A 21,688-nucleotide genomic window follows, 5' to 3' on the forward strand; every position below is an offset into this window, starting at 1 on the left:
AAAATATCTATCGAATGGGGAAGCTCATATTAATTTTTTTTTTATAAACAATGGATCAAATTGCTGAGTGTAACTATGACTCATAGCGACAAAACTCAGAGACTTAACGCCCAACTTTGCAGCTCTCCCCAGTGATCTCTCAGTTCATTGTTTTGGAGAATAAAACAGAACTAAAAGAGAGGAAATACTGGACGTACATTCATCAGATGGCAAGAAACAGTGCTCCCACACAATGATAATGTTGCTTTGTGTCTGTCAGATGTGTAATATTGGTAATTATATGCTTACACATTTGCCATGATAATCGACTGTAGCAATAATAGGAGCAGTTCGCCTTTAAGAAAGTGACAGCAACAAGCGGTGGAAGAGCTGGTCAGGAACTGGCCAGGAGCGGACGGCAGTGAAGGCATCTCAAAACTTTTCCAGCACACAGTACGGTGGTCTGTTTACTATTTCACGTCGCTTGCAGTTTGTCCCTGAACGTGAAAACAACCTCCACGTTTCAGTACATTATCTGTCGGTGATGAAGTGGATGCTACCGACCGCTTCGAGAAAAGGAAAGTTGCGAGAGGGAAAACTTCTGGAATGATGCCCAAGCGACTGCATCCCTCCCTCCAAAGTTCAGCTAAGGTGGCTAACGTTGGCTAGCGCAGGGCTCAGCTCGCTTACTGTGTGTGAAAGTTTTGATATCCATTTGTATGTCTGTCGAAACGAGTTGTTGCATCGCCTGATGTAGTGGACAAGGGCGTGAGGATCTGTTATGCTTATGGCAAAGCGAATGCTATCATCCTTGGCTTGCTATCTTAGCCGGGCTTAGCCAGGTTGCAGGACCATGCTAATCATTTTTAGCCAACTGGAGCTAAGACAGACAGCTAGCGTCTGTCTAACCCTAACCCTAACACTAGTTAACTCTCGGTGACAAATGACATAAAACACACACTTTTCGTTTACCAGCTACCACTCAGCTCCAACATGAGAAGACCGCAGTGTTAACGTTTCAGGAAACTTTATTTATACATGGATTTGTTGCATAGTATCAGTACTTGCAGGATTCCACTTAAGGAGATGTGGAAAAAGATGAGAAAGGAAAGGACAACGCTGAGAACCATAGTATGAGAAAGTAATATACTTAATTCTGTCATTATAATCAGCTGTAAAATTTGCTAGGCATGGCATGGACAGACAGTAAGCACATTTGACAGTCTGTCAAATGAGCTATATTGAGCATTTTGACAAGCAGTAAGTTTTGTTTGGATGCAGTTGTTTTAAGTTTTTGACCACAAGCCACTCACTATTAGTCCTGCTTTTGTCCCACTTTCTTTCTTTCTTTTTTTTAAACCTTTTCTGGTTGGTCACATCCCTGCCTCCTCATCAAGACCTTCTGGGGGGCATTCTGCAATTTGGAGCCTTCCTGCATTATTATCAGCATTGTTCTTCACCCACATCCAGAGGGCCCACATCTTGGATGAAGTGTGGAGTGCTATAATGAAGGTGACAGTAACGTTTGGGCAGACAGGTGTGGTGGTGCCCTGCAAGGAGGGTTGGACCGTGAGGGACCTCATCCAGCAAGCCACGCAGAGATACAGAAAACTCCTGGAACAGGTACTGCTCAGAAGTTGAAATGGTTGAAATTAGCCTCTAAGGATGGGCAATGTTGTGACATGGAGCTGTATGTTTTAAAGTTGCTGCTCTTAATACAGGCAAATGTGTTTATTATTATTATCTTCATTACACAAATATTTGAAGGACACGCCAAACAGCATACGAGATACTTAAATATTGTTGTTTTCCCAAATATGTCAGGCGGGTACATTTAAAAATGACCTCACCTTCTACATGACTTTATAAAGCAGTCATGATGGATGTTTTTTTCATACTAATGCTGCTCAATTGTTAAACTTTCTGAGTGGCAGTAATTGTAGTTGTAGAAATAGTATTTTGTTGTCACTGATATCAGATAGTCCAGTGTGCTCAAGAACACGAACAAATGTAATTTTTTCTGTCTTTTAGTCCATCTGACCTTTGAGCCACCAGTTAGCTACATTATTAATTGTAAGAAGTAGCTTTGTAATAATGTTTAAGGATTTTCATGAACTCCTGAAAGGCTTAGAAAAGAGCCAAGATAACTTTTTATGAAACAGGGTTTTCATAATGTTTGAGGTTTTCCCTGAAGTCATAAAAGAATAATCGAAAGCTCTGTCATTTTTATATCATGAAAGTACCATATGATTTTCGCATCCCAAAGTCTTGGGAAATTAGACAAAGCCAGGAGGTCCAGTCCTCCATAATTGCTGTATAAAAAATTAAAAGCACATCTGATATGGATTGCGATGGTCCAGACAGGAGCAGGCATGAGTCGTTTCCACTTTAGCTGCGAGTGTAAAATGCAAATATCTCCCTCTTGCGATTCCTTTATGACTACTGTTGATTCCCGGCTCTGCTCTTGGGGCGGGAACCCTGTGACCCCCATCAGACGACCAAATCTTCTCAGTGACTTGCTTCATATTGGCTCCATTATTCAAAGAGCACACCAGTCATATAGATAGATGGCCTCAGTTGTGATTGAGGGAGAGATGTCGAAGCTGTGCGTGTATGTTTGTGTTTATGTGAGACAGACACTAAGACAGTGGTTGGAGGTGCACTCATTTTTTTCCTCCCTCCTCTCTTTGTTGCTCTCCCTACCTTTTTTTCCTCTTAATTTCCTTTCATCTACCCACCGTACCCCTCCCTACCGAATACCCCTGAGTGTTTTGCCTCCCTCATCTTATTTATCAGCCTTTTCTTCTCACCAGTACATCTCCTCATCACCTCCCTCACAGTGCTCCATGTAGCAGGAGCCCTCACTTCTCTGTCATTTGAACCTTCTTCCTCTTTAAACTCTTCCTCCTTCACCTCCTGTTCCTTCTTCGTGAGACTCCGTTCTTCCTCTGTTCTCTTCTAAACTGACAGGATGGACAACTGGGCATAAGCAGGAACAGTTTTTACTGCTTTATGTTCTCGTGTACAAATTTAAATTTTAAATTTCCTCTTATTTGTGTGAGAAAATAGAAACTATAGTGATATTGCAGCTCTTTAGCATATTTGTCTCAAACAATTAAATGAACATTGGTGGAAACTGTGTTGAAGCTTCAATGTTTAAACTGTTGACTGACATCTCAGGGCCAACACAGACCTTTTTCACAGCCATTTTGGTATGTTGTAGCAGGAGAAGTACAGATGTAATTGATAACATTGAAAACAACTGCATTCTTTTTAGATGTGCTCACTGGCATGCCTGGCCCACTGTGACCCTGGATGGAACTGAGACGTCATTGATGAAATTTGTTTCACCTTCTATGGTGAGGTGCCCAGTGTATTGCATAGAAAACAAATGTTGATACAAAGCGTTCTTTCCCTTTTTTTTTTTACCAAGCCCACATAGTGTGGGCTGCCAGCCATTAGCGATTTAAGTTGTCTGTCCCTTTACAGGATTCAGCATTTGCACGGGCCCTTCCTGCTGGATGTATGCAAACTAGTGGTAATTACCACTCATTGTTACTTTATTTCATCTCCTGCAGAGTCAGTGACAACTTCTTGAGGGGGTCCAGCTAGTGTTAGCTGCCTTTCTGTCACTGGTCCAGTTGTGGTGGTGGAAAATCATCAGACTGTCAGAAATCACAGCAGTGGATAGTCCTGTAACCACATCACTTTGTATGTTACCTTGTGATTCGAATCACGACATGGTAACGTAACGTGGTGAATGTTTAAATCACACATGGGACTAAGCAATGGCCAACAAGTAATGACCTTGGACTCCGAATTGCCTTTGGAATTGAAGAGATACTACTAGCCTACTATTGTAGTTCCCAACCACAGTATAACGCTTACTCTTATTTGCATCATCAATGTGAACCAAATATTCACACCCCTTGGATAACACTAATGTCGGGGGTGCTGTCAGTCAAAACAAACACCAAGGAGAGATATACTGATTTCCCAGCAAAGAAGAATTTTAATTACAGTTTGACTTTAAAAACGGAAAACCAAATGTTTCTACATGCCATGTTGCAGTGTAGTTAATCCCCAACCTTACACAAAAGCTGCAACATTTTTGGTGTTATTAATGTTCACTGAGAGACAGAGTGACAGCTCCAGGAGTGTTTTCCTGCAGCTCTGATGTCTGTAACGATGCACCTCCCTGCTCTATCGATTAGAGCTCTCAGAGTAAATACTTAGTTTCCTGTCTGTGTGAATGAAATGCCTTGTTAAGCACATGCACACTGTATGTGTTTTAGCTTGCTCTCCCACGGCTTTTCTTCTTTGTCCTCTCCTCGCTCTCTGTTTTCTTCCTCTCTTCCCACAGCTTTGTCAGCATTTCTCAGTCTCCCTTACTGCCTTAACATTCCTGTTTTTACGTCTCCTTCCACTTTCATTCTGCTTATTTTGGCCTCTTTCTCATCTCCTTGTTTATTGTTTAGTATTTTAAATACTCTCCTTTTAGTGTGTATTCACTTTTTTCTCACTTCCGTCTCGTTCCTCCTCTCCGTGATGGTGAGGTGTGTATTTTTCTTTCATTCTTCCCATCACTCAGTCATTTCACTGCAACACTGCTCCGTTGTTGTAGCTGTGTAATCATGGCTGTTAATGTGTTTCAGGATTAGAAAGCCATGATATGTGTGTGTTACAGAGCCGTGCAGTTGCTAATCCTCCCTCCCAGTGCTAGGCAAATCATCATTTTTAAATTTCCACTGAGACAGGTCACTTTCTGTCTGTCTTACTGCCTCTCCTCTTCCTCCATATCTGCTTCATCCTACTTACAGAGTATGCTGCTTGCATTAAAAACATTTTATTATCTTGTGTGTTCCAGCCTGCAACCACTGTAGCTAACTAACACTGGCAGTTCCATTTATCAGCTGCTTTGTTAGGAGTTCCCACAGCAGTGCTTAAGAGGACCTAGCACTTAGCTACATTTTAGTGAGCTTGAAATGAGTTGGGGATCTTTGAGGTTTAGTCTTACATTGAGTTTCAGAGAGGATTTATTTTGTATTTTAGTTGCATTGGTGTTTTTGTTTTTTGTTTTAGTTTCACGTTGATCACAGCTTAATTACTAGATTTCTATACACCTTTGTATATCCCTGTATGGAACAATAGGCGGGGGGGGGGGGGGGGGTACGAGAGAAAAATGGGAATAGAAAGTGAATGGCAGTAAGAGTGTGCTTATGTTTTAGTATGTAGGATACAGCAGACCTTTGTTATATTAATGCACTGAAAAGTCTCCTCTAAGAAATCTGCAGATGCTCAGCTCATGTAAAGCTTCTTTTGGTGAAAACTTAGTTTCACCTCATTAACTGGTGGACATGCGCTCACAGCTCAGTGACTGATGCTAAGCATGTAAAGACACAGATGAGTGGAGATGTATAAACTGGGACAGTTTAAGTAAATGTGTGTCACAATGATGAGCATAAAAAAAAATAAATATAAAAGTAAATATAAAATAGTAAATATAAAAGTATAAAGATCTTAAATGGCTGTCAAAAAAGTGCAAAAAAAATCAGTTAAATTAAAGAAGAAGAATTAAATCAGAATTCTAGTTAAACATGATTCTTCATAATTTTGATCATGTTGAATTTAGCTGAAACACATTGTAAATACTAAAAAAAAAAAAAAAAAAAAATGGAATAAACTAAAGAACGAATTGGAACTTTATGATATAGCCAATACTAACTATTATGTGTTGAGGTATGCCTTAATATGTGGATCCCTATACTACACCTCAAGCTAAAGGTAGGTGTACTGCTGAAGAGAGAAGTTCTTAGGAGTTCTTAGGTCAGTTAGTGGCCTGTCACTCAGCTAGTGTGAATATTAGGTTCATTGTTGTCCTCCTCACTCAATACATCAGGGAAATAAGTGCACCATGATCTGCAATTATTTGTTATAAAACCAAGGAGCAAAACAGCTTACCAACAGTTATAATATGGAGGTATCGCCCTTGATGGATGAACATAGAGGCAAAGCACAGATAGTGGTAGGGAAATTGAGAATGAAAGTGGTAATATAAGAAAAAATAAAGCAGTCATGGAGGTTCATATTGAGAAGCGGCAGAGAGGAAATTAATAAAAATGTTGAAGGAATCAGAACAAAGATGATGAATGTGAAAAGGGAGATGGCTCAAAGAGCAGGGTGAAGACGAAGAGTGGCCACAGAGGGAGGAGGGAGGGAGGAAAGCGGTGGTTGTTTTTGTGGGGAGTTGTCAGGAAGTTATCAGCTTGTTGACAGACTTCTTAATTACCTTTGGCCAAACAGACGCGTGTGGTTCGGTGTTTATGGATGCCTGTTTATGTGGTTTCAGGTTTAGTCTCTGCTAAGACATTGGCTGTTTTTATATAACTGCACAATCATGTGAGCGTATGAGTTTGTATAGTCCTTTTTTTTGAAGTGAAGTTTGATTTGAGTTACCTTTCTCAAATATATACATAGTAAACTGCATCTATGTTTAACAGTGTTGGTATTAAATGTGTGGTGTATGTGCTTTAGAAATGTCCAAAAGGACCAAAGGATAGAAACAAACCGTGAAACCAGTTGCTTTTGTGTATGCTCTTATGTGTAGCCTCGCACATGTAAATCGCAAGGTGGATGTGTATGAAAGTGTTCCTGTCTATGTGGGTGTGTGCTGTAGTTTCATTAGCCAGCGGAGGAATGCTGATGAGGCGTGGCCGAACAAGCTGATAAAATTGTAAGAACATTATGGCCCCATGCCAGAGCACAGGCAATTATTTCTGAGAGGGAGAGAGGGGCAGGGAGGACACACGGGCCGCCGTCTCTGCAGACAAACTGCAGGACTTTGTCAGTCCAACCTGTTCTGTTCTGTACTGTCCCTTTTCTTATTCTGTTTGGCTCTGTTCTGTTTTATTCTTATTCTCATTCCTATTTTTATTCCTATTCTACTCAGTACTCTTAGACCTGCATAAGCTTGCCATATTGCCAGACCATCAGTGATTAAGAGTGAGTGCTTATAATGCAGGTCATCCTGGTCATCTGAATTATCAAAGAATGACTGTTGATCAGATAGCATAAAAAAGTAAACAGGCCCATTTTTGTCACTTTGACAGGTAGGTAAGATGCTAATGAAACCTGATTCTGAGCGATCAAGATGAATGAATTTTACTTAGATGAGTGAAAAATCAGCTTGTGCTAATGTGAAATGTAGCATTCTAAAATGTTAACATGGTTAGTAATGGCGTGGCCACTGGCAATTTTCTGACTTTGCTTGTCAGAGAAGAGCAGCTTTGTTACTCCTGGGTCACAAGATGGGTCAAGGGACAATTTAACTCAGATTTAATTTTTCCACAGAATTAGGTGCCGCATCAGTATTCACTGTCTCCACAAAATGGCCTTTGTTAAGACAGCTTAAACAGGGCTCCAGCAATAATACGTTGTAATACTGGCATACCTGAAATGCTTGATGAAATTGTGATTATTCCAGAACTCTCTATTTTGGCCTAAGAGCCAAAAACTGGAAATGTAATTTTCAAGTGGAATTGACGTAAACTGCCTCTGGTTTAACTTGTTGCTGGTATTCAGCTGTGAGTGTGTTGAACAGTCGCCTTTCAGAGTTTGTGTAGACCGCATGAGCTCCAGAGTTTTCTTAAAGTGACCCTGGATCACTGTTTTGCGGTGTGCTCAAGTCCACTTCTTTGCACTGCCTCTGGTTTTGACAGCAGCTCACATACCAGACTCTTGTGTCAGCTGGCAGACTTGAAAGGCTGACTGTTCAGTGATGAAGTGTGGGAGAGAGGTTAGGGGTTAAACACATATCTAACAACACTGGATAATCTACATAGTGTTTTAACTCTGGTGGGATTTTACTCCAAACTAATAATCAAAGCTAGATCATGTCCTGAGAGTCAAATGCCTAAAATTGCCTAAGATTATCTGTATTAGTATCAAGCAAACTCTGTATTAAGTGCTAATCCCCCTGACTGTCAGATTAGATCAGTGTGTTTACAACTCTTATCTTTAGTCCCGCAATATCTAAGTGTCCCTCTAGGTTTTTACACTCCCAGACTTGGAGGTACAGCATTTCTGCAGTTCCTAACAAAATATGTAACACATTACTCATGCACTCCTTCTGAAAATTAGATTTGATCAGTGCGCTCACAGCTCTTATCTCTCTACCTCTCATCTCTTGTCTTCTTAGCTAAATGGCTTTGCTACTGTCAGCTGGTGTTCAGCAATTACCATTTTATCACTACATTTGCTGTTTTTTTTTTCCTGCTGCAATTAAAACAGACAGTTTGATTGTGAATCTTGTTTCCTGGCTCACGTCTGCTGTGGTCAGTTGTAAATACAGAGAGAAAATTGCCCTTTTCAGACTCAGCATTAACATCTATTTCAGGAGATACACTGAAGGACCGCCTCCTCAGCAGACGTCCTCTGTGCAAGCAGATGCATGTCACTCATTCATGAACAAACACATGCGGTTCAAATTATGTAAGCAAAATTTCTGGAAGCCTGTAGAGATATTATGTGTTTTCCTAACATCTTGGGTGATTTGGTTTGCCTGGAACACGCCAAGGAAGCAATAGACCCAGTCTGTATTCTTTTGATTTCTTCTTCTTTTACTTTCCGGCAAACTAGGCACAGGAAGTGCATTGATGCCTCTGATTAGAAAACAACAATGCATTTGGTCTTTGCAAACAGAAGTGATGTACGTGTTTATTTGCATACAAAGTGGGGAAGTGAGATCCCATCACAGGTGGTCACTAGAGGCGTGTGTGGAGACACATTTTAATGCCAGCCGTGAACTGACGGACTTAGAACTGGATCACCTGAGACGCATGTTAATGCCAGGTCTGAACAGGGCCAATGTGTTTTGAAAACATCACAAATTCTAATGGTGCTGTTGATACTGTTGCAACTAAAGATTATTTTTTATATTTATTAGACATTAAGCTGCCAATTATGTTTTCAATTAATTGATTCTTCTGTTGGTCTGTGTCATATGTAGTATGGTGAACAATGCCTGTCACAGTTTAGTGAAGCCGACATGATCAAATTATATACTGTATCCAACCAACAGTCCGAAACTCCAACTATTCAGTTCACAGTGATACGAAAGAGAGAAAAACATATAGTCCTAACAGTTTTAATCTCTATATTAATGGATGGTGGGTTTTTCATATATTGTTTTTTTTTTTATAGAACTTTATTATCCATGTAGAGCTGCAAGTAACAATTATTTTCATCATTGATACATCTGCTAATTATTTTTTGAGCTGTGTTGACATAAAAGATATTTTTCTTACTTTTGAATTCACTTAATAGATTATTAGCTCAAACGAAATAGTTGACTTTAAGCTAGCCATTGAAAATGTATAATGCTTTTTTTGTGGTTATGTTCTCTATAAAGAATGCAAACCACGGTAGAGTTCATCATGTCTTTATGTCAAGACATGGTTTATAAAGTTGCTTGTGTAGTGACTCAGTGTTTGCGTGGGGATGATGGATTGAGAACCTGCCAGTAAACAAGTATAGACAAAATTTAGAACCATTGTTACTGGTTCTGAAGCCCAGGCGGTAACAAAAGACTGGACTTAGTGAGATGTTATGCATAAAGCTGAGAGCAGAAAAGATGCAAAAAAAAAAAATGTACATGACACTTTGGCACAGACATTTTCCTCAGTAATCATGAAAACATTCATGTGTTGTCCAAGCGTTAAAATGCCTCCAAACCCTGATTGATAGAGCTGACACTGCGCAGAAGAGAAAATAAAACAATGTAAATGCAGTGTTTGAAAATCTCTCTCTCTCTCTCCTACATCTGGCCTGGGTGTCAGCCAAGTCAGTGTTACAATAGAGTTATACAACGAATTCCAGCAGGAAGGGAGAGAGGGAGTGAGGAAGAGAGACAATTTAAGAGTATAAACAGCCACAGTGTCAGAGTCTTGTGTAACAGTGATGGCTGAAAAGCCATTGAAATGTCTTGTTTTGTGACATAATAGAAAGAATTGTGTGTGTGTTTTCTTTAATGAACCTAGGCTATATTTAACTCGGCATAAACGTTTTATCTCAAGTGAGCAAACGGCTATTTGTAGGTTACTTACTTTTATCAGCTGGTGACATATGGCAGTGAAGAATGACTGAACTCAAGATTGCTGTATTGTATGTTGACATACATCTTTTTCATGTAACACATAAACAAATGGCCTTACTACACTCAGTAGGTGCATTTCAACTGGGTTAAATGCTGCTCTCTGTTATCATTACACTTTAACTATTGCACAACTTTTATTCAAATCTTTTAATTTAAAACATCCACCAGTGGAAGAACTTAACATTTTCTGTTTCTAACCTTAATGAACACAGTTGCATTAAAACTTTCTGACTTGGTTATTCAAAATTAATAGTATTTCTTCTGCTGGTTTGTTGATTTGTATTAAAGTAGATCAGAAATCAAGGCATATTGCTAATCAGATCTAGTGTATAACCATACAAATAAACTAATTTACACTGTCAAAGTTTTAAAAAATGTAAGTTGGTAAGTAATTTATTGGAAAGAGTGTTGCTGCAGAGTGGAGTTTAGTGTAGGAGCTGGTATTGACACTGAGACTTAGAGTGATATCCAGGGACACAGAGCACCTTGCTCCATCTTACATTCTCCCTGATGGGAGTTTGTGAAAAGCACTGACAAACCTGACCCTGAAAGAGTGATTTAATGGAGCACCGCCCTGAAACGTTTTGACTCATACCTTTCTTTAGGCTGTGTGTGGTTTTGTACGTGCGCGTGCGCGTGTGCTTGCGCGCACATAGGCGCGTGTTGTTCAACAACCAGCTCTATGTAGTCAGCTGTCCGGTGCAGTGTTGATGTCATTAATCACAGACCCAACACAGCGGAGAAAAGCGAGTGTGGAGGGAGAGAGAAAGGGCCAGCCTTGGGTTGTAATCTGTACAAGGCACCTAGGGAAAGACGTGGAAGACGTGTGGAGGAAAGAAACAAAGGAGAGAGCAGAGATGGGAAGGGGAGTCGAACAGAGGGAGCTACATAAATGTGAAGCAGAATGAAGGAGTTGGTGACCAGTATAGTAGACCTTTAAGGTTGCTCTGAGCTTTGGCTTTATCCTGTTTTTAGTCCTCATGAAATAAAAATGAACTTTTTCATTGTTGGTCTCTCACAATGCATCAGCTGTATCATGGTGTGTGCTGTTAAACACAAGTTAAGATATCAGGACTTGAATCTATATTTAAATACAATTAAAATCAGTTAAATATTCAGGACCAGTTTTATACTTAATATCTTTATTATGTACTAGACATAAATAAAAATACAAAACATTCAAACCATCAGAGAGTTTTTTAAAACTATGCAGCCGCTCCTCACCAGTTGTGAGATGAAACCACCTTTTTTCCATTGTTTTGTGTTTTTGATGTTACAGCCTTGTTCAGTGACCTTGATTCAGTGGGAAATAGATCAGATTGAGCAAATAATTTATTACCTCTAACAAGGAGGTTATGTGTTCACCCTTGTCTGTTTTTCGGTTTGTTTGTTTATTTATTTGTCAGCAGGATTAGGCAAAAAGTACTGAACCGATATGTAGAAAAGTCGATGGAGGGATGGGACATCCCTGGCTTGATTTAATCAGTTGATCATGATGGTGGTAGTGACATAAATAGCCACTATTTTAAGAACTAGGCAGAGACATTATGTTCACTTACTGTGAGTAAAATGGGGAGAGTGATCAGGTCTTTCACATATGAAGTTTATTGATTTGCATTGGTTGTTTCCTGTGTTATAGGAAGGAGATTACCTGGTTCGGACCCACCATGTTGAATACTGTGATGGGGGGATTCTGGACCCTGATGATATACTCAGCGATCTGGTAGAAGACAAAGACAAGGTAAGAACCTCTCGGGGGAGAATTTAATGTTTTCACTCTGCTCCTGCTTTCAATCTGATAATGTAGTTAAAGAGATTGTTGAAATAATTTGACTTCCTTTTACTTTTTCCCCTCTGCGATACAAAACCACTGATAGGAATTCAGTGGTTTTATATGACTGTAAATAACCACAGACAGCCATTTAAATTTATCTTCTTCATTAACCCTTAAATCCTTCCTGATGCCTCTCATATAATGCATATAATCCTTTTGATTTATACTTATTAATTAGTCACAAAACAGTGTGTGTTTGTGTGTGTGGGGAAAGGTATGTGTACTTGAACAAAGGTTTGAGTGGGTACCTTGTATTTTGTGTGTGTGTGCTCATGCGCAAGCTTGTGCGTGTGTGTGGATCTTTGTGAATGTGTGTGTGCTTGTTCATACTCCAGAGTATTGAGCTGTAGTGGCCTATAAGCCACTCCCTTGGATAGAATATTGCCACACAAGCAAAAATTTAAAGGGAAATGGTTTTAACTTGCCTGTAGCATTAGGCAGCGTCATTAGCAATTCACTTTTGGAGACTTTGCAGACTCAATCTGTATATTCCCCGTTTTTCTTATTTTTCCCCTGAGGACTGTGTCACTTTTCATTTTCCCCTTTGGAAAATCTTGTGTTTTTCATACCCTCTCATAGACGCTGGCATTATTAGAATGTGATAAATGGCCTAGAATAAGGGCTTTTTTAGCCGTGGCTCAGGAACTTAAATAAATCTTTAGCCCTCTCTTAGTGGCTCAGCACATTAAAACAGTGCTTACTTACTTATGCCTATCGCTCCTTTTTGTCCTCCATGTCTGGGATCCATGGAGTAGTATAGGCTTGAAGTTGGAGCTGAAGAGTCTGAGCTTTGTCCAATGGCCGGTTTCTTTGAGGCTCTGTGTGTTCTTCATTTGGATGAATGATCCCTTGCCTTGCCTATTCTGGCTCTGACATCTGCATCCGTGCTGTGTTGCCTGTCAGTGACACTGTCTAGGTAAGTGAAGCCTTCTACTTCATGTGCTCTTCCCTCCGGGGTCTTCCTAGATTGTGTTGACCTTTATGGATGTTGAGGCCTACTTGTGATGAGGTGTCTGCTAGTACTGTTGTCTTCTTCTGCGTTTTCTGTTGACTGTAAGGTTGCAAAGCAACTTTAGGTCATCTAGCTGAGTGTCCACTGGATCCAGTTTCTTTTCTCTGATATTGTGGTTTTTACTATCCAATCGATAGCCAGAAGGAAGAGGAAAGGGGACAGTGAACAGCCTTTCCTGACACTGGTTTTCACTTGGAAGCTTTGAGTGAGGGCACAGGTTTCTGCCAATCTCTTTCCATTCTCCAATCATCCATTTATCTCTTCTAAGCGCTGCTTACCCATCTCATCTTTGTAGAATATGTTGTTTCTTTTGATGCTGGGCAGCTTTTTCATCATCATCATCGCTGTCTTTTGTTGGTACATAGCACTGTACCACATTCATTTTGATCTTCCTCTTCTTGGTCCTGAATGAAGCTGTGATGATTCTCTGCCCATGTGCTTCCCATTCAATCAGTGCTCTCTGAGCTGTTCTTGATAGAAGAAGACCAATCTTTGGATTCTTTCTTTCTGTTGTCAGCATTTCTGTAGCAAAGAGTGGTGTTGCTAGCTCTAAGCCTGACCCTCCTCCTTTTTCACCTGGGCTTTTAGACTGGCCGTGGTGGATTTAAAACAGTAAAACAGTATCAGTGTTTTCTAATGAGCCTGTGTCCTATGGTGAACTGAATTATTCATTTAGGTCACAGCTAGCAAAAGTTACTGGCTAGAAAATGTAATTTACAGTATATTTCCCTGTCCTCGGCTCATACTGTATGCCTTTAAGGATGTATAAATACTGCAGGATTTGTTGGAGAATCTCTGAACTAATTAAGAACAAAGTTGCATTAGTTGGCAATTTCTCTCAGGGCTATAAGAACCTTTGAGAAGAAATTAAGTAATCTCTCTCTCCCTCTAACCAGAACTCAAGCATCTGTTAGTGTCCAAAATAATCATTCTTATGGTTCAGATCCTGATTTTTAGATTTTATAAGCAAGATATTTTTGTCATTGTGAGCATAGCTACAGTTAAATGAAACATGTATTTTGTGTTTTAAAAATTTTGAGAGTGTTTTTTTTCCTTGACATGGATACCTCAGACATCCTGTAGAAAAGTGACTAATGAGAACTATCTTTACAGTGAATAAATTTCCACATGACAAGTATTTATAACCTGTTGTTCTCTCTGCTGGATGAGTTTTCCTGATGAGCTCTCATTTCTCAAACTCGGGGGCGTTACATGACACACTAAGCCTTCAGCCCTGGGGCTATATGACTCAGTGACAGGAGCAATAACAGAGTCAGGAGACCAGCACCTGACCTAGAGGACTGCTATTATGAGAGCCTGTTGCCATGGTTTTGTAGAGATTCAGAGAGCAGCTTGCATTGGTCCCACAGCTGGCTGGTAGCCACTCGTCCTGTGTCACTGTGATCTTGTTTGTAGCCCTATTTTATATGGAAATGTTACAGTACAGAGTTCCAACCAAGATCAGTCCCTGTAGCTTGGAGAGTGAACTGCACGGGTTTTATAGCCACAAAATCTCTGGTTTGAAAGAGACTGAACAAGATTGGCTGTATAAGCTAAGGTTGTGTCTGAATTCAGTCCCTATTTGCAGAATAGCTCACCGCATGCGCTACACGTGTACCAATTCCGACTGTGTAACTTTATCCACTATATAGTGGCCTCAACAATTCCACAGTGGAATAAAAATTGTAGCTCCCATTGCGTGTACACTACTCTCTATTCTATCTATCTACTATTCATATTTATAAATGTGAAATTAACAGTCACAATACAGTAACTCCGTGGACTTCACCTGTCAGTGATGATGCAAAATGATGGTAATTCATAATGTCTGAAATCTCTGTTTACTGCTTTAGGAGTAAGTTGCTGAATGTCTGTTATATTCAGGCACAGCCCAAATGTACTTTTTTAAGGGTTTCTGGAGAAGTTGGGCCACAGTTGGCACAAAGCCAGAGGCCCTCGCCCTTGAGGTTGTGGTTTGCACTGTTACTATGGAGATGAAATGTTCCAACATGTGAGCAAGGTAGGCTCATTTGATGTCAGCCAAAGCTATTTGTAGCACATGGTAAATTCTAACTCTGACATATCAGACCAGTCAAAGGCAAAGTTCACATAGAAATTATTGATTATTAATTTCAGGCTGGATTGTTTGTTTTGTTTCGTATTTTTTCCAACTTTGTTACAGCAGAACAGGCTGAAAATACAACATTGGCATATTATCATCTGATAAAGCTGTTAGGAGGAACATGTAATAGCAAACAGTTGTCAATTTTATGCATTCAGTTGACACAGAGCTACTGTAGCGTTCATTTTGTGCTGTCTGTCTGGCTACCTGACAAGTGTAAGTCCAACTTAACATCTCCTCTTAGCTCTAGTGTCCATCAACTCCTGAAGAAAATACCTGGCTGAAAGATGCTGAAATGTTCAGAAGAGCTGAGGGAAACAGAGGCCTACAACTGAGATGTTAACCTTCCCTTTCAATGTAAACAGGACTGAGGAAGCAGTTGGTTAATGGTTAATGTAAAAAAAGAAAAAAAAAGAAAAAAGGAGAAGTGTATCAGCCTGGCTAGAAGTAAAATGATTAGATAAGCTTTGAATCATTTGAATAGTAGATCTGTAGTTAAAGCTGGTTTAGCAGGTTTCTGTTTCAAGGCTGGAGTTAAAATGACCGTAGATTAATGTGTGTGAGTGTGTCTGTGTGTGTGTGTTTACATACGTACTTGTGCATCTGTCTTTGTGAGGATGAAAAAAGCCTAGACCTTACAGAGTGAGGACGTTTTGGGAAAGTACTGGCTGTTTTAGGGTTAAGAGTGGGTTTAAGGGTTCAGGTTAGAGATCGGTTTTGGTTAGGGTTAGCGTAAGGTTTAGGGTTAGGCATTAAGTTTGGATGGTTAAAGTTAGGGTAAGAGGCGAGGGAATGGATTATGTCAGTGAGTGTCCTCAAAAAGATGTAAGTACAAGTGTGGGTGTGTGCGTGCGTGAGAGTTTATCGACAGGTCTCTCTTCATACTCGCTCAAAAAAGACAGAAATATCCTCCTTTTTTAATGTCCTGTGAATTCAGTGAAACTGTACAAAACGTAACTTTGGAGCACAAAAACCAAATATAAAAGCACATGCATACTACAAAATACACATTTTCAGCCTGGGATCAAATACAGTGCTACAAACTAATTCCCCAAAACACACACATATGGTGAGACACACACACATTGAGAAATAAACCGTACAGAATGATATCCAGCAATACACACTTCTGAGCACCAGAGATTGCATATGAAATGAAAGTGTGAAATATTCATTGGATTCTGAGGCAAGGCTCTCATAGTATTACTGAGCTGAGATGAATAAATGGCTTCTAATCCCAGATGAGTGTTTTACTGCAGGCAGACTCAGACTGCCTGGCTTTAGGTTTATAACCACAAAGAAAACAGAGAAGATTTTTGAGGTCTGCTGAAGACCGAGGTCAAAAATACAGATTCAGAAATCCCCGGCTGAAATATAGTACTCAAGTGATGCATTCGGAGAGAGAGTGCTCAAATTTATGAACCCAGATACGTCCCAAACAGCTTAAAATGCTCTGACAGCAAACAAAAGCACGTGTTTAAAGATTACCTACAGCCCAGACTGTAAGCATTTGGAAAATTTATTGTTCTTCAGGCTGTGTGCTTCAGCACATTCAATTTGAAATAAAATAATGGACACTACATTGAAGTGTCAGGTCCCAACTTTAATTTGAGCAGGTTTACATCAGTATAGAAAGAACTGTGTGGGAGATATAGGCCTTTTAACACAATGCCAAAAGTTAGGAGGTTGAAAAGTAAGTGGACAGATACATGTGAAGTCAAACAAAATCATCATGTTTATTATTTTGGGGTAAATCCTTTGCAGCCAGTGACTGCCTGAAGTCGCTGACATCAACAGACGCTTTGTATCTTCCCTGGCGATGCTCTCCCAGGACTTCACTGCATCCACTCTCAGCTCTTTCTTGTTGTGGGGTCTCTGAGTTCAGTGTAGTCTTCAGCAAGTGGAATGCAGCTCAGTTGGATTGAGATCAGGTGACCGACTCGTAAATTGAAGCTGAGACTTGGCACTTTAATGTAGTATCTGTTATTTTCTTTCAAATTGGATGTGCTGAAGCACAGTGCAAAAAATGTGTAATCATCCCTATCCCTTAAGTCCGGACTGTACATTTTGGGAAGCATACGTGCAAGTTTACCTTTAGACCACCACACACTCTCCACCACTCCACCCTTTTCTCCATTATGTCTCCCTTGCACGTTGTTTTTCAAGCCCACTCACTGCTTCATGCCAAAGAAAATGAAAAGTAAGCAGGAAATATGGATTCCCATCAGCATTTTCTGTGTCGCTGAAAGTGTAATTCCTAATGTATTTTTCCCATCTTGTAGGTATTGCAGAAACAGCCTCACAGCGACCAGGGTTTGTTTAAAAGGTTAACTGGTTATGGTAATGGAGAAAGAGAGAGAGGAGAAACACTGTTACCTTGTATGATATTGATGTTTGCTCTTGGACCTTAATATCACACACACTTGATCAAGCGCTCAGTCACACACACCTGCATGCACACACATGATCACAGCAAAGCATTCATTTACACTTCCTTTCTCTTTTTTGTTCACTGTCATTAGTATGAAGTATATACATTCTGTGTGTTCATACATAATGTGTGTGCTTTACTCATGCAGTAAGTTTTGTTTTGATTTGTTTAAAAGTAACACAATCTGATTATATCCTACCTATAAGATAGTTTCACCTATTATATCACCATTTTTAAAGAGTAACTCAACTTTTAGTTTTTTTAAGTAATTGACACTGTACTGCTCCATATACTCAGTGCCTTGGAAACTTTCTCGTATCCTTCTCCTTGTCTGCACATGAACAACCTTTCCAAAGATCAGTTTATTAGTTTCTAAATACAGAAACCTGGCATCAACATCAGAAGAAAGCAGGGCTTGTGAGATCTCTGGCGGTCCTGGGGTTCTCCAGTGGGCGCCTCCTCAGAGAAATTTAGTCCATTTAGGCCTTTAATGTTGCAGTAGTGTAATTTGTGCGAGAACTGTTTGGAAGTTGTCTTGCAAATCCTGTTAAGATACACTTTGAATTGATCAAACTCAAAGCCTGTCTGGCGATTATACTGTCTGTCTGGCTGATGGGATGAAACAACCTTAAACGGTCTGACTTGGAGACGTGAAGATGGACAGTTGGTGGACTCAGGCCAACTCAATGCGGAGTACATTGTGTGTGTGTGTGTGTGTGTGTGTGTGAGTGTATGTGTTAATTTTTCAGTTAGCCAAAACTTGTGCACTTTTGAAAACATTTGCTCGAGGAGACAGTAAGGCCAACAGTTCATATCTCAGTTTAAATATTTAAATAATGCTCCTGTTTTCTCTTTCTTTTTTGTCCTTTTGATTTCCTTTCTGTTTTCCTGGCGCATGTTGCCATCACATGGCTTGGTGGGTGGTCGGAGCAGGGTAGGGACAGACTAACAGGCAGACTGGCATTCATACAGACAGTGTCTGTCACGTTGGCATGGTGACTAAAACGTAAGATAGATTTAAAATGTGCACGGATGATAAACTTTAGATATTTATGAAAGAGGAGTTGATAGACTTTATATTGAGAAAAGAGGAGGTCATAAAGGAACTGAGCACACATCAGGCCATAGTGTGAAGCTGTCACACCTGACTATCAGCACATGCTGAGGAAGTGTCTACATCTGAGGAAGTGAAATATAATCTGTGTTCAGGCTTTGTTTGGCTCCAAATAAAGTTTACTTCTCTTTGTGTTTTCCCATTTGAATGCATTACTCTCACCTACATTCTGATCAAGGTTTGGCGATGAACCCAAAATTTGTAGTTTCCCATATATGAATATCCTTATTATTTTTGTTTTATTATTTAAATAAAAATCTCTTCATCCCCCTCTCACAAATCTGTCCTTTGAAATTATTTATTTGCTGGTTAATCTTAATAGTTAAAATAATTAAAGGGCACTACAATACCAGAATCAACAACAAAGTAGCCAAACCTCTCTTAATGAGGAAATTATTCAGAGCAGGTTCCATATTATCAGCAGGCCCTTCCTTCCCTTCTGTGCTCTCTCTCGCTCTTCAGTTCTCCATACCCATGATCATGAATGCTTTGCTAATCAGTGGCACATAACACAGGCTGATGCTGATAACAGATGCAGCCCTGGAAAACATGCTCATTAATGTCTGTCGGTCAGTCTAAGCACTGACTTTGAAACTTGTAGCATGTATGCATGTTATAATAATATATTCGCTAGATGTGATAGTTCTTGATAGAGATGAATCAATTAAATGTTCATTTAGCAAATGTGAATAAGAACTGATGATTCAGGGCTGCTGCATCATTTGTTTAGATGTGCACATACACAGACACACATAAACACACACAAAAGTAATTTGGCCAGACTAATGTTTGTGTTGCATCATTTACAGATTGATTGCTGTCATCACTGATTGTGTGAACTTGTAATTTTAATTTAGTCATTCATCACTGCCGATTATTTTGGTTTAACTTTTTATATGGCAGTTAACTGTTAGTCTAATAGCTTGTGTTTGTGTCAAAACATATTTTGAAGTTCAAATACTGTTTTGACGGGGGGGGGGGATTACCATAGCCTATTAATTTAATGTTCTGTGTGCTAGTATCTTCTCATATGTCTGTGGATGTATGCTTTACATATGTTTGTAACCTGTAGGATGGATCTGACAGACCCTTTGAGTTGACTATGTGATGTGTTTCTTTTATTTTCCATGATGTATGGTTGACGTATTGATCAATTGTCTGTTCATGAAGTAGAAGTAGAAAGAATAAAGTAGAAAGCAGGGTATATGGAGGAGAGGCATGAAATTGAAAATGGCGTGAAGCAGAGAGCTTAATTAAGGGAAGGAGCAGAGGCAATGGGCCATTTGGGGCAAGTGAGGCAAAGCCCCACCTGCTGGCAGCAGAAAAAAAAAGTGGCTTTAGTGGTACAAAGTAATTTAGAAATGAATATCTGGAGAAGAAAATCATTTTTTTGCTGTCATACTCTCAGTGTCAAGTGCCCCGACTGTGAGAAAACAAATTGCAGTGGGGCTGACGGCCTGTTGCCCCACTGCAGTTTGATTGTCTGTTTGCCAAGTACCATTGTCGTTCCTTCCTTGCTGGGAGCTGGTCAAGACCTGACTTTCAGCAGCTCAAGTGTCAGGGTGTACTATTCCACTCCACTATGCAAATAGATTCTAAACAAAGTAGAGAAAGAGGTGATCATTGCGATGTCTGGCTTCCCAATTCTCTACAGTGCGTTTTTAATGAGTTACCAGTGATTTGTTGTGATAACAAATCACTGCTGTCCAGATGGTGCAGGTGCGTAAATTACGTGTTCAGCAGAACCACAGATTCATGAGAGCCCTAGAGAACTAGTTTGTATCCATATGTGTGAATACACCGTTACTGCATTGTCTGCACAGGAGGTGTTTCAGCCATGTTCATGCCTGACCCCATGCCTTGTCTACGTCATGCCATGTGTAGACACAGCAGAGAGAATGACCAGTGTATATACAGTTTTCATTTCATTCATAAAATGTTGAATAAACACATACCATATTTTGTCAAAGCAGTGATCTGGGATGTAGCTGCTGGATATGAATAAATGGGTGGAGCACACAGATATATAGTACACAGACCTTGGCTGGAGTGATGGGCAAAGAAAGAGGCACAAGGAAAGGAAAGCACAGGAAGAAGTGGATGTCAGTCTGGATGTATTTTTGTACAAAAAGTACCAAAAGAGCCACACATGCAGAGGAAGTGAATGACACAAAAAGCTTGTACTGTATGAACAGTTTCTCCCCTTTGTAACTGACATGTAGTTCGCAGATGGCATTGGTTTCTCTCTCTTAACCCCTTTGACTCACACACTGTCTAAACCTGCTCTCTAGCTTTCCCAGCCTTTTTCTGTCTGTCTTTCTCTTGCTATTTCCTCTTCCTCCTCATCTTCAACTTCTCACCCGGCTTTTGCACTGCAGTACACGTCTGTCCACGTTTTCTCTCTCTCCACCCCCATCTCTCTTTCTCCTTCTGCTTTCCATCTCTTTTCTTTCTACCCCACCCTTTCTCACCAGCTTAGCTCTGTCATTTTGAGGAAGAAAACACAAGCCAGTCAGACTGAGGCAATTATCACCCTGTTGGCAGGGTTATTATGCATAATGCCCCATAATCCCCCCTTTACAGTTTTCATCATAAATGACATGTACATTAAGTCTGTGCAGCGCATACGTGCTAACAGAGACTTCAGTTGAGTGAGGAGCTCCAGCTTCAGCCCTGGTTTCGATAATAACATATACATATGCACACACACACACACACACACACAAAGCCAGGTTTAAAGTATTGATTCATAAATGTGATTATGTGATTATTCATTGCTGCTTATTCTGGTGAGACAAGATAATGAAGACAATAGACACCAGACAAACAGACGGACAGTATGCGATTGGATACGTATGTATAACATGCTGTGTAGGATACGTGCTTGTGCATTAAGGTAGCTGATGATAAGGTTCTTATAGCATTTTGTGTGTGCCAGTGTGTGTCTGTGTGCGCTTGTGTTGCTGGTTAACATGTCAACATTAATTGAACCATGACCCAGATAAAAACAATGAGACTTAAAAGGGATTAGAAAAACATGCAG

General features: G+C 40.0%; 1 protein-coding gene across 7 annotated transcripts in view; it reads left to right on the top strand.

Moving 5' to 3' along the window:
• Window positions 1-220: 220 nt before the first annotated feature.
• Window positions 221-21,688, top strand: part of pard3bb (par-3 family cell polarity regulator beta b) — a 185,001-nt gene continuing 163,533 nt past the window's right edge. For 3 of the 7 annotated variants that reach the window (XM_041057220.1, XM_041057215.1, XM_041057221.1), the window contains exons 1-3: window positions 342-630; window positions 1,377-1,602; window positions 11,772-11,873. In XM_041057220.1, coding sequence (XP_040913154.1) covers window positions 1,486-1,602; window positions 11,772-11,873 — 219 coding nt within the window. In that variant the 5' untranslated portion in view covers window positions 342-630; window positions 1,377-1,485. Of the gene's footprint in view, window positions 273-340; window positions 631-1,376; window positions 1,603-11,771; window positions 11,874-21,688 lie in introns of those variants that run through there. The other 4 variants (XM_041057219.1, XM_041057218.1, XM_041057217.1 and 1 more) reach the window with 3 other exon arrangements.

Source organism: Toxotes jaculatrix, chromosome 15 (assembly GCF_017976425.1).
Source record: "Toxotes jaculatrix isolate fToxJac2 chromosome 15, fToxJac2.pri, whole genome shotgun sequence".
Taxonomy (NCBI): domain Eukaryota; kingdom Metazoa; phylum Chordata; class Actinopteri; family Toxotidae; genus Toxotes; species Toxotes jaculatrix.